Here is a 13,566-nt window from a genome sequence, read left to right on the forward strand (position 1 = left end):
ATGCCAATCTCAACCTAATGGGACATGTGAAAAATAATACTGCCACAGTAGCATAGTGGTTAGCACGACACTACTACAGAATGGGGTGTCAAAGCTCAGAGTTCAATTCAGGCACCATCTGTAAGGAGTCTGTATGTCCTCCCAGCAGAATACGTGGGTTTTTCCTGAGTGCTCTGGTTTCCTCCCGCAGTCCAAAAATGTACCGGGTAGGTTAACTGGTAACTGTAAGTTGTCCCGTGATTAACTTAGGGTTAAATTTCAGTTGTTAGGGGTTGCTGGGACAGTGCGGCTCAAAGGGACGGAAGGACCCATTCCGTGCTGTATCACTAAATAAATAAATATTAGGAAAACAATGCATCATACTGGACAATACTGAAAACATATATATGCCTGGGCTCTGCATAGAGAAATGAAGCATGAAATTTGACTTTGAATGCTGGGCTCCCAATTAATTTACGATTGACTCAAATTGACACGAAGACAAAGCTGTGAACTAATGTTATCTAGTAACTAAACATTCATGTTAAAAATAGGAATGAAAAGATTCTAATTCTATGAACAGCTTGAACAAGTCAAGGGCAAAAACTGAACTGAAAGTCATTGCAATAACAAAAATGTTGAAAGGATAATACCATTGCAGCTCCCAAGGAACATTCTTTTCAGGGTTTTGAAGCCATTAAAAGTTAATGTGTGTTTTTTTATATAACATCAACTTAATGTACGAAAATGAAAACAAATAATTGCAAGATGGAATTCAAGTCATTTATTCACAAAAGGTGTTTGCTCTTTATGACTAAAATACTAATGTAAGTTAGAAAGGAGGTTTTGTATAAATGGAGGGACTCTGGCAAAATTGATGAAGTAAACAATAGAAGGTGTGAGATGGAATGATACAATATGCCAGAAAGATCAATAAATACACGAAAAGCTAGAGGAACTCAAGTGAGTCAGGCAACACATTTGCTGAGTTTCGTTAGCGTTTAGTGTGTGTTGCTCTGGATTTCCAGAATCTCTTGTGTTAATAAATAAATACATTGGGTTGAAACAAATAAGGAATATACAAGGATTAGGAAATTGGTGGGAGCATCCCACAGGACCACCAAAAGGTCACAGGGTCCGCAAGTACCAAGATGAGGGCAGGTTTCTGAGGTGCAAAAATAATAAGGTGCACGCAATATTGCGAAACTGGCAAAATATTGAGGTACAATTGCTGCACATTTCTTAAATTTTAGAAGTAGTACATAATCAAGCCTACTAAGAGAAGAGCTGTTACTAGGGAAGATTTAAAGTAGTAGAAGGAGTGGAAGTGGGAGAACACAAGTGAAGTGGAGGCACAATCATGATTTAGTTATGTTGACCATAGCAGCTGGAAAGATGATTGATTGGGAGTAAAAATTTAAGCTGGGGCAGGCAATTTTACTGAGCTAATTTGTGATGGGACTCAAAGTAGCTGCTGATGTAGATAATAACGATTCAGAGTCTTTTCAAGACAAAAGAATTAACTCACACAATTACAACCATATTCCTATATTCCTTCTTCACTGAAAGCCAACAAGCATACAAGGTGGGATAAAGGCAAAGAAGGGAAGCTGATACCAGAGACAGTGTTCAAGACCTGGAGAAAGACTATTTAATCGGGGGGAGGGGGAAGGGAAGAGAAAAGGGGGTGAATTTAACAAGAACATTGAAAAAGTAAAGAAGTTACATAAGAATTACAGGCAATTAATAAAAACACAAACTCCTAGATACTTTACAATTATCAAAGGGAAGAGTAGCCCATAGATCAAAACTGTAACCTTGGAGCAGAGGTGAAAGAGATACAGTACTAAATGAATATTTTCTCTTACAAGATGGAAATAGGCCCTTCATCAACTGGTCCAAGCCAACCAAGACACCCATGCAAGCCATTTCAATCTGCCCAAGTTCGGTCCATATCCTTCTAAACAAAGGAGATCCCAACCTGGGGTCACGGACCTCTTGCTTAATGGTATTGACCCATGGCATAAAAAAGTTTGGGAACCCCTTGTCTAAACCTTTCCTATTTATGTACCCGCCCCAACATTTTACTCTGACAGCTCATTCCATATAGGCAACATTCCCTGCAGGGAAAAAATACCCCCCTCCCCCAGGTTCCTATAAATCTCTTCCCTCTCACCTTAAGCTTATAGCCTCTAGTTCTTGATTCCCCAATCTTACAGAAGGGTGTGTGCATTCACCCCAACTATGCCCCTGTGACTTTATACTCCTCTAAAAGATCACACCCCAACTTCCTATGCTCCAATGACTAGAGTCCTAGATTATTCAATTTCAGTTTGTAACTCAGTCCTCAACATCTCTGTAACAACTTTTTTTGCAATCTTTTTCAGCTTAATTGCATCTTTCCAATATGGCCTTGCCAACATCTTTTACAACCACAACATTAACATCCCAACTTTGAGACTCAATGCCCTGAATGATGAAGGCCAGCCTGGTAAAAGACTTCTTCACCCTTTTCCTTTTCTTCCTGTGATGCCTATTTGAGGGAATTAAGTACTTGTACTACTAAGTCGCTTTGGGCCTACCATTCAATGTGAAGGTTCTACCCTGACCTGTCTTCCTAAACTGTAACACCTCACAATAACCTGAATTAACCTACGTTTGCCATTCCTTAGCCTAGTTGCACAGGTAATCAAGATCCAAATTTTAAAGTCATCTGTAAACTTAGTAACCATACCTTGTACATTCTCATCTAGGCAAAACACACAAAGTGCTGGAGGGACTCAGCAGGCCAGACAGCATCTATAGAAAAAGAGTAAACAGTCAACATTCAGTCCTTCAGGGTCTCAGCCTGAAAAGTCGACTTTTTACTCTTTTCCATAGATGCTGCCTGGCTGCTGAGTTCTTCCAGTTTTCTTGCGTGTTGCTTGGATTTCCAGCATCTGCAGATTTTCTCGTGTTTGTACATTCTCGTCCAAATTGTTCATGTAGATAACAAAACAATAGGCCCAGCACCATCTACCGAAACACACCTTTATCCACAGGCCTCCAATAAATATATTAAAAAAAACCTTCTACCATCAAGACAATTGTGTAGCCAATTAATCAGCACACCCTGGACCTGCAATCTAACACTGTATAGCAGTCTGAAGTGCAAAACCTTATCAAAGACCTTACTGAAATCCATATGGACAATGTCTACCTCGTCAATCTCCTTAGCTACTTCTTTACAAACCTCAATAAAATTCAAGAGACAAGATCTCCCACACACAAAGCTGTTCCAACTACCCTCAATCAACCCACTTTCTAAATGCTTATATATTTTATCCCTCAGAATCCCCTCCAGTAACTTACCTACTACAGATGCTCAGCTTACTTGACTTCACTTCCCAGATTATTCTTTGTAGCCCATCTTAAATAAAGACCAACCATTAGCCACCCTCTAGTCTTCTACCGTTTCAACCTTCGCTAACAAAAATGTACAGTAGATTTACCTAGCTAAGATATTCAGCACCTCTTCTGTGGTGATGCAGACAATCCTCAAGACATCCCCATTAACTATCTCATGTTCTGAAGTCTTCATGTCTCTCTCCACAGTAAAAATCTGAAATATTCACTGATGATCTTGCCACATCCTGCTGCTCCACACATAGATAACTACTTTGATCTTTGAGAGACACTACTCTCTCCCCAGTCACTCTTCATTCCTTAATACATTTATAAGGTATCCTTAGATTCTTCTAATATCTACCACGACAGATATCTCATGCTCCTTTTTGCCCTTCTGATTTCTTCAAGTATCTTCCTGCATCCCCTACACACCTCCAAAGATTTGCTTGTTTACAGCTGTCCACACTTGACCCATGCCTTCTTTTTCTTGCCCACAACTTCAATATCCTTCAGCATCCAGGGTTCTGTAGCCCTGTCAGCTAACGCTATTCGAAAAAAGTCTGAGCGTGAGAAAACAAACAGAATTACATTTGTTCATTTCGTTCTCCCCACATTCCCATCAAATCCCCCAAGGTTCCACAATCACCAACAAACATGGGATAAATTTAGAGGCCAATTCAGCTACCGACCTGCAATCTTTGAGATGTGGGAAGAAAACAGAACACCTAGATGAAGCCCACACAAAGACAGGGAGAACGTGCTGACTCCACTGAGACACTACAGGTCAGGGTTGAAGCAAGGCTGCTACACTAGCTGCTGACCCCGTGTGTCCTGTTCATTTACTCTATCTACACCTCTCACACGTTTATCTACCTCAGCTAGTTTTCCTTTCAACCCCTTTCATTCCACAGGCTATATAATCTTCCTTCATAGCCAAACTTTGTCAGTTCTGGCAATACCTGATAAAGTCTCCCGTGTACCATTTACTCTGCAATTACTTCCTTCCTGCTCTGTGATACTCATCCTTTGCTCCAACAATAATTGTGTACAGTTCTAACATTACCTCCCTGCTCTTATATTCTTAGTCTCTGCTCACAAAGGAAAATATTCCAGATGTGTTTTTAATAATTTTATCACTGCTTTGTGCTACCTTTAAGGATCAATGGAAATACATTCCTCCGTATCTCTCAGATTAATTGTGGATGCCTGTACCTCATTTCACTACTCCAAAAGCATGCCCCTCGATTTCATTTCATCCACTTTTCCACCCAAATAACCACATCATCTTTGTCTTCCTAGAGTCTGAAGCTTTCCTTCTCACTGACAAGCCACAGAGTACAAGAATGGAGAATCCGTGCTTTAAAACAGTTAGATGACAGCTACAGTGCTATTTACAGATCTAGTGGTCACCACACCACATGAAAGATGGGATAGCATGAGAAGAGGTTGCTGGTGACCCTATGCACTGTTGCCCTTAGTGAGTTTCGATCCCCACAAAGGCAACTCGTTGTTGAAAATGTTACGTTCATAGCTGTCCTTATTTTGTCCATTCATTTTATTGGTGGCCTTCCTCTCTTTTGTTGTCCTTCCACCTTGCTGAGGATGATACCCTTTTCCAGGGAGCTGTTTCTTTGCATCATGTGCCCAAAGTACAATAGGGGGGAGTCTTATCATTTGAGCCTCCAGAGAGAGACTTGGTTTGATCTCATTGAGGACTGATTTGTTCATTCTGTGAGAGGTCCACGAGATGCATAGTATTTTTCTCCAGCACCCCAGTTCAAAGGCGTCGATATGCAGATACAATAGGGTCTTTAAGAGGCTCCCGGATGGGTACAAGGAGCTTAGAAAACTAGAGGGCTATGGGTAACCTTAGGTAATTTCTAAGTAAGTACATGCTCGGCACAGCATTGTAGGCTGGAGGGCCTGTATTGTGCTGTAGGTTTTCTATGTTTCTATGATAAGAGGTACAAGGATACGATGGAGGCATGAATGATTTTAACTCTTTAAGGGAGATAAGTCAGGTTCAAGGTAGCAGAATTAGTAAAGATTTGGGAAGGAGAAATTCATGCCTGAAAGGGCAGTGGAAGCAATAACCCTAAAAACATTAAATAAATCTTTCAAAAGCTGAACTCTGCGAGGCTCCAGAATGAAAGCTGGGATTATTCTTACATGGCTCACAAGAACGCAATGGATGATCGGCCTTTTCTCTGTGCTGTAGATTTCCATGATTACACAGGTAGCTAATTCCATTTGTCAGATCATCCAAATGGAAAACATAATTGGATGCAGCACCTCTTGATCTTGCTTCCAATTACTGTCCAGCTTGTATTTACAAGTATAAAGGTGTAGTTGCAGAGTAAGTACCCCTCACAGATGAATAATTTGGTGAAATACGATTGTTTTGGCAAATTTTAAGAATATGGTTGGTGACAGACTCGCGTCCATTAATAAAGGCGTTGCTATTTTACCCAAAATAATTGCAACTGAATGTGAACATCACCTGAAGAGTCAATGTTACCCAAAACTTCAAAAATAATATTGAAAAAATATTCTCCAGATCCCTTAACAAAATTTGCATGCAAATGTTTTCTATTCACATTTTTCCAGGAGTGTTGCTATAGTAACAATGATTACACAGTATTTGTCCAGACCAGACTAGCATGATAACACTGTTAGGATAATTCTCAGGCATGACTCCAACAAGGTCTTAATTAAAATCGTAACAGGACATAAGCACTGTGCACAAATAGCATGGACTCTGCAGGGTTGCTTGAGACCTTTACAAAGGATGACTGCTTCAATGTGAAGCATTTATTCAAAAGCTAATTAGGTGATTAATGGACAAGAATAGTCTATTAACAACATCCTATCCACAAAGAATTAATTATCCCAAAGGGCCATGATTTACAATTGTCTGATTCAGATTTAAGATCCCTCATAATGGAAATAAAATTTAACTCTTCCTACTGAAAACTATGAACAGACAATAGATTACAAAAAACTATTTTCTGAAAGAAATGATTTCCTTCATGCCTTTAACACCTAAAATATGCCATGATGCTTCACAGAAGCCTGAGGGAAAGTACAGAAAGGAAAAATAAAATACAATAAAGTAGTAGATTTCAAAGACAAAGAAGAAAGCAGAGGAAATGGTTATAAACAAGAGATTCCGCAGATGCTGCTAATCCAGAACATCCACAAAATGCTGGAGGAACTCAGCAGGTCAGGCAGCATCCATGGAGAGGAATAAACATCTCTTCAGCTTTCTCTACTCCAAAAAAAATAAAACCAGTTGATCCAGTCTCCCCTCATAAACAAAACGGCTAACAATTCAATTCCAGACCATGGAGCTTTGATTAAAAAAAGGCGCTAAAAATGGTGAACCAGAGGAGGGTTGCTGCACAAGAGACTGAAACAAAAAGCAGTAATTATGGAGTCAGAGGTTGGAGGAGGGCTAGAGGAAGACACAGAAACTTGAATGTGCTTTCCTGGATTGAGACTAGGCTCAGGGCAACCCTAGATGCAAAAGTGTACAGAGAGTACAGAGAGGAAATTAAGAACCTGGTGGCATGGTGCGAAGACAATAACCTATCCCTCAACATCAGCAAGATGAAGGAATTGGTTGTTGACTTCAGAAGGAGTAGCAGACCGCATGACCCAATTTAGATCAGTGGTGCGCAAGTGGAACAGGTCAAAAGCTTTAAATTTCTCGGGGCCAATATCACAAATGACCTGACTTGGACCAACCAAGCAGAGTTCACTGCCAAGAAGGCCCACCAGCGCCTTTACTGCCTGAGAAAACTAAAGAAATTTGGCCTGTCCCCTAAAACCCTCACTAATTTTTATAGATGCACCGTAGAAAGCATTCTTCTAGGGTGCATCACAACCTGGTATGGAAGCTGTCCTGTCCAAGGCCAGAAGAAGCTGCAGAAGATCGTGAACACGGCGCAGCACATTACACAAACCAACCTTCCGTCCTTGGACTCACTTTACACCGCACGCTGTCGGAGCAGTGCTGCCAGGATAATCAAGGACACGACCCACCCAGACAACACACTTTTCGTCTCCCTTCCCTCCAAGAGAAGGCTTAGGAGCTTGAAGACCCGTACGGCCAGATTTGGGAACAGCTTCTTTCTGACTGTGATAAGACTGCTGAACGGATCCTGACCCGGATCTGGGCCGTACCCTTCAAATATCCAGACCTGCATCTTGGTTATTTTGCACTACCTTACTTTCCATTTTTCTATTTTCTATTTATGATTTATAATTTAAATTTTTAATATTTACTATCGATTTGTAATCCAAGGAGCGAGAAGCGCAGAATCGAATATCGCTATGATGATTGTATGTTCTAGTATCAATTGTTTGGCGACAATAAAGTATAAAGTAGTATAAATTGTCATAAAATAATGCAGCACAGAAACTAGGCATTCAGCTCACCATGCTGACTATCAGGCACCCTGTACGTTAATTTCTTATATAGCCATTCCGTCCATCACCTTCTACGCTATGGCAATTTTAATCTCATCTAGATGCTTGTCAGAGTCAAGTTTATTCTCATTTAACTATTTACATGCATGCTGCCAAACGAGACAATGTTTCTCCAGACCAGGGTATAATGCACAGTAGTATACATAACACATAATAACTTGCGAAAGTAAGGATGAAATTTGCAGATAGATTACACGTAAATAAACAAACTAAAGTGCATAAATTAAATACTATAAGGTGCAGAAGAGATTAATCAGTAACACTTTGAATGCGATGTGGCAGAAGCCTAATGGCCTGAGGGAAGAAACTATTTCCCATACTGACTGTCCTTTTTATGCATTTGAGTCTCCTGCCTGATGACAGAGAGTCAAAGAGGATGCTGGATGGATGGGTGGTATCCTTAATGATACTAAGGGCCCTGTGTATGCAGCGTTCCTGATAAATGTCCCCAATGGATGGTAGGGAGACCCCTTGGATACTCTCAGCTGTTCTCACAGTCCTTTGTAGGACTTCCAATCTGATGCCAGATGAAGACGCAGCTTGTCAGGACATTCTCAATGGTGCTCCTATAAAATTCAGTTAAGATGGCAGGGTTCACGCTTGTCTCAATCTCCTTAACTCCTTAGAAAGAGTATCTATCTTCATCACTCAGCAAGACAGTACATTCCAAATTCCAGCCATCCTTTGTGTAAAAAAAATATTTTTCAGATTTCTTCTGAAACCTCTTATGCCTTGTCCTAAACCAGGGGCTCCCAGCCACTTTTATGCCATGGACCCCTACCATTAACTGATGGGTCAGTGGATCCTAGGTTGGGAACCCCTCTCCTAAACCTGCATCCGCTGGTTCTAGACTGCTCTGCCTTTGATGGCTTTATATTCTCCTATCTGGTCTCATACCATCAGAGTTCTCTACTGCAAGGGAAATAAACCTTGCCTCTCCTCACAACCAAAATATTTCATCCAAGGCAAACTCCAGGTAACTTTCCTCTGCATTTTCTGAAGCACAGTCACATCATTCCTAACGTAGGGGATTGTATACTCCCTGGATGATGTGTTTTTGTGACTGTAAAGACCTTAGTCTAGATATTGCAACAATAATAACGCAGAACCACTGGTGATAACTGACACAATCTTTTGAAACTGACAGCAATTTTGGGAGTTTTGTTCTAGGTCCTCTTATGTGGAAACCCCAAAGTTGCTGTCTATGATTCAGGCTGCACTGCTTCTTGCACTTCCCCTGCAATAAATGAACATCACTCCAACAGATGTGAATTTTGGGAATTACTAATATAGTTTGTCAAATACCCTGAAAATCTTAAGCTTGGTTACATTAGGTCTTTTCCCTTCCTTTTCTGTCAAAGAGATGGTTCCAGAGATACTGAATACGCTGATGGTAATGTTCCAACATGCTTTGGTCTCTTCATCAGTTCCTACAGTTGAGTTGCTAAGGTAACCTTAGTTATATAAAAAAAGAACAAAAACAAGGAATTATAGGCCAGTTGTGATTCATCAGTAGTGGAAAAATATATATAAAGATATAAAAGCAGAGCATCTGAAAAACAGTGGATCTGTCAATGTAGCATGGATTTACGGCAGGGCAATCATGCACACAAAATTTACTGGAACCTTTTAAGAAAGTAACCAGTAGAGTGGATGAGGAGAACAAATAGTCCTGGTTATTTGAACTTTCAGAACCCCTTTTATCAAGGTCCACATAAGAAATTAGTGCACAAAATTAAAGCATATGAGATCATATACTAATTTTCTAAACTGACAGAGAACTGCTTGGTAGACAGGAAACAAAAGATTATGAATAAATGGGTCTTCTTCCCAGTGACAGGCAGAGACTAGTATGGTTCCAGAAGACACAGTAAGTACAGGGACTACAGCAATAAATTAATGACTTAGGTGAGGGAATTAACATAAATATGAATTTTAGATATTACGTAACTGATTTCTGCAGTTTATGGATCCTCAAGTTTCTGTAACCTGGAGTCATCCTTTGGGAGGAACCATGCAGTCAACACTCACCTTAATAATGTAAATTCCACCTTAACAGTCATTTAAAAATTAAATTGACTTTGAATCCCTTTTCTCCATATATTTTTTAAAGAGTATTTTCAAATGTTTTTGCTTAGTTCTTATTGTATAACAGTGAGTAGGTATTCATCAATAGTTTCTGTAGATTTGCTTTATATGAATTGCAAGACTTTCAGCAGAACTAAATTAAAATTTATCAAAGATGTGATAAAGGTTTAAAAGCGACTGATGATGTTGGTGCTGCCAAAGATATAGGCTGCATTGATAAATTTCTTGGGGGATTAATTCACCACATTATTTCATAAATAATCACTGTTCTTCAGAAGTACCATTAACAAGCAGCCAGAGCTTATTGGTAGGATTTGTGGTTTTGGAAAATCATCAATTATTAAGATGGATAAAGAAAAGGTTCAACAAAGTTATAGGCAACACTACATCACAGTTCAATAATTAAAGCGATACTGTTCTCAAAACTGTATGTATGAAACTAAATATTAAACTTGCCTAAGAACTTGCCATCTGCTCATCTCGAAATCTGCTAATCAACTGTTAATAGTCTTAGAATTCAAAATAACATTAGTTACCTTCTGCCTTAACTTGCAGCCAAGTGAACAAACAAAATCTTTTACAGAAGCTGTGTACACGTGCCCTTACCTTTATATACCCTCCAGTGGAGACCAAAATCCTGCTGTTGGGAGAGAAGTGAAGATCTGTGACCCAGCCTCCATGTTTGGAATCCTTGATCTCTGCATCATTCGGACAAACATGAAGCAGAGAACCATCTCTCACCCTCCAGATCTATACAAAGAAAAAGAAATCTCTTTGAAAATTAATAAATTGTAACAACTAACTGAGATTATCTACTTTGACTTCATTTGACTTGAATATCGTTCACTGTATTAACCACATTTTCATTGAATATGTTCTGAATAGCTTTGATATGCAGCAAAAGAACATTAAACTTTCAATTCTGGAGTGAACTAAAAGATGGGCTGGGTAGGAGATTGAAAGGGGAGATAATAGTGGCTACAGTGCATTTGTGCACAAGTTGCATGGAAGTTCTACCAACAGTTTTGTTCCACAGACCTCAAAAATGACCTAACATTGGCTTAAATTAATGCAGTTTCTTCATCCAGCTAGGTGACAATCCTGGGTGTTGGCTGCAGATGGTGTTCTTATAAAATAATGCAGACCTTTATAAATGCCAGGAAATTACAAGACTAACAAATAAGACGTTATTTTCCTCTTTGTTACAATATTCAGTTCCTGATACTATCATTTCCTAAATTAATGGAATCTCTTCCCATGACAACATTAAGGAGGCTCGCATAGTTGTAAATAATGTATTACCCAACTGACAGGTGCAAACTAATTCTCCTTCCCCTTACTGATCAGTCTGCACCCTTGAACCAATGCCTTTCATAATTGGACGCTTGTTTATCTATACATTATTAACAAACTATTTGCAATGGCCTTCCACTCACATCAAATATAACTTCCAGCATCTTCCTTTGGCCATAGCATTTGAAAGCCACCAATCTTCATTGATGACATTCAGTTCAATGTCACTAACACCACTTTCAATTACCCTAAATAGCCACACTGTCAGATCAGGATAGGAAAATGAGACCTACATGAATTACCAAAGATTAGGTATTGACAGTTTTAAAGCACCATAAGGTGACTTGGAAAATAGTTTGCAGAAGGGATTAAACGTGTTTCTTCTTTTACTTAATAAATGAAGTTTGTCATCAAGTAATACAGTAACACAGCACAGAATTTTAGGCCCTTCGGCCGAACTCACCTGACAAACCAAGATGCCCAGCTGAACTAGCCCCATTTCCCACATTTGGTACATATCCATCTAAAACTTTTCTATTGATAGAACTGTCCAAACGTCATCTAAATGTTGTCATATCTGCCTCAATCACTTTCTATAGTGGTTTGTTCCATATACTGTACGTATCAACCTCTTTGGGAAGAATTTCCCCTTTAGGTTGCTTTAAGATTTTTCCCCTTTCACCTTAAACCTATTTCCTCCAATCTTATAACCATATAACAATTACAGCACAGAAACAGGCCATCTCCGCCCTTCTAGTCCATGCCAAACTCTTACCCTATCCTATTCCCACCGACCTGCACTCAGCCCATAACCCTCCATTCCTTTCCTGTCCATATATCTATCTAATTTAACTTTAAACAACAACATAGAACCTGCCTCAACCACTTCTGCTTGAAGCTCATTCCACACAGCTACCACTCTCTGAGTAAAGAACTTCCCCCTCCTGTTACCCCTAAACTTTTGTCCTCTAATTCTCAACCCGTGCCCTCTTGATTGAATCTTCCCCACTCTCAATGGAAAAAGTCTAACCACGTCAACTCTATCAATCCCTCTCATAATTTTAAACACCTCTATTAAGTCTCCTCTCAACCTTCTACGCTCCAAAGAATAAAGACCTAACTTGTTCAACCTTTCTCTGTAACTTAGGAGATGAAACCCAGGCAACATTTTAGTAAACCTCCTCTGTACTCTCTCAATTTTATTGACATTTTTCCTATAATTCGGTGACCTGAACTGTAAAGAATACTCCAGATTTGGCCTTACCAATACCTTATACAAATTCAACATTACATCCCAACTCCTATCTTGGATTACTTTTCCCTGTGAAAAGTACCGTGTGCATTAATCTTATCAATGCCCTTTGTTACTTGGTGCACCTCTATAAGAATATAGAATGTAAAATAGTGCAGCACAGTACAGTTCCTTCAGCCCACAATGTTGTGCTGATCTTTCAACCTACTCCAAAATCAATCTAACACTTCATCCACATAGCCCTCCACTTTTATTCCATCTATGTGCTTGTCTAAGAGTCTTAAATGTCTTTAGCATATCTGGACATTTAAGGACCATCACCCTGACAGTGCATGCCATGCACTTAATAGCTACACTTACCTCTGACATCCCCATTATACTTTCTTCCAAGATTATACCCTCTCGTTATTAGCCACTGTTGCCCTGGGAAAAAGTCTCTGGCCATCCACTTGATCAATTCCTCTCATCATCTTATTCACCTCTATGAAATCATCTCTCACACACCTTCATCCTAAAAAATAAAAGCCCTGGCTCACTAGACCTTTTCTCATAAGACGTTCTCTCTAATGCATGTAATATCCTGATAAGTCTCCTCTGCAGTCTCTCTAAAGCTTCCATGTCCTTTCCTTAATGAGGTGAGCAGAACTGAACACAAACTCCAAGTGTGGTTAAGCAATGTTTTATAGAACTGCAACATTATCTCACAGTTCCTGAACTCAATCCCTGGCTACAAAGGCTAACACAGAATAATCCTTCTTAACCACCTGTCAACTATCACGGCAACTTTGAGGGATCTGTGGGCGTGGATCCTGAATCTCTGTTCCTCCAAATGCCCAGAATCCTGTCTGCCATTAACCTTGTATTCTGCCTTCAAATTTGACCTTCCAAAGTTTATCACTTCATACTTCCCCAGACTGAACTTCATCTGATACTCCTCAGCCCAGCTCTGCATCCTAACAATGTCCTGTTGTAACCTACCACAAATTTTTACACTATCCACAACTCCACCAAACTTACTAACCCACTCTTGCACATCGTCATCAAAATCATTCATAAAAATCACAAAGAGCAGGGAT

At 39.6% G+C, this 13,566-nt stretch overlaps 1 protein-coding gene across 2 annotated transcripts in view; it reads right to left on the bottom strand.

Moving 5' to 3' along the window:
* Nucleotides 1-13,566, bottom strand: part of apaf1 (apoptotic peptidase activating factor 1) — a 230,212-nt gene that overhangs the window by 22,661 nt on the left and 193,985 nt on the right. For both annotated transcript variants that reach the window (XM_072241593.1, XM_072241592.1), the window contains one exon: nucleotides 10,552-10,695. In XM_072241593.1, the coding sequence (XP_072097694.1) occupies nucleotides 10,552-10,695 (144 nt within the window). The remainder of the gene's footprint in view (nucleotides 1-10,551; nucleotides 10,696-13,566) is intronic.

The sequence above is a fragment of the Mobula birostris genome, chromosome 23, assembly GCF_030028105.1.
Source record: "Mobula birostris isolate sMobBir1 chromosome 23, sMobBir1.hap1, whole genome shotgun sequence".
Taxonomy (NCBI): domain Eukaryota; kingdom Metazoa; phylum Chordata; class Chondrichthyes; order Myliobatiformes; family Myliobatidae; genus Mobula; species Mobula birostris.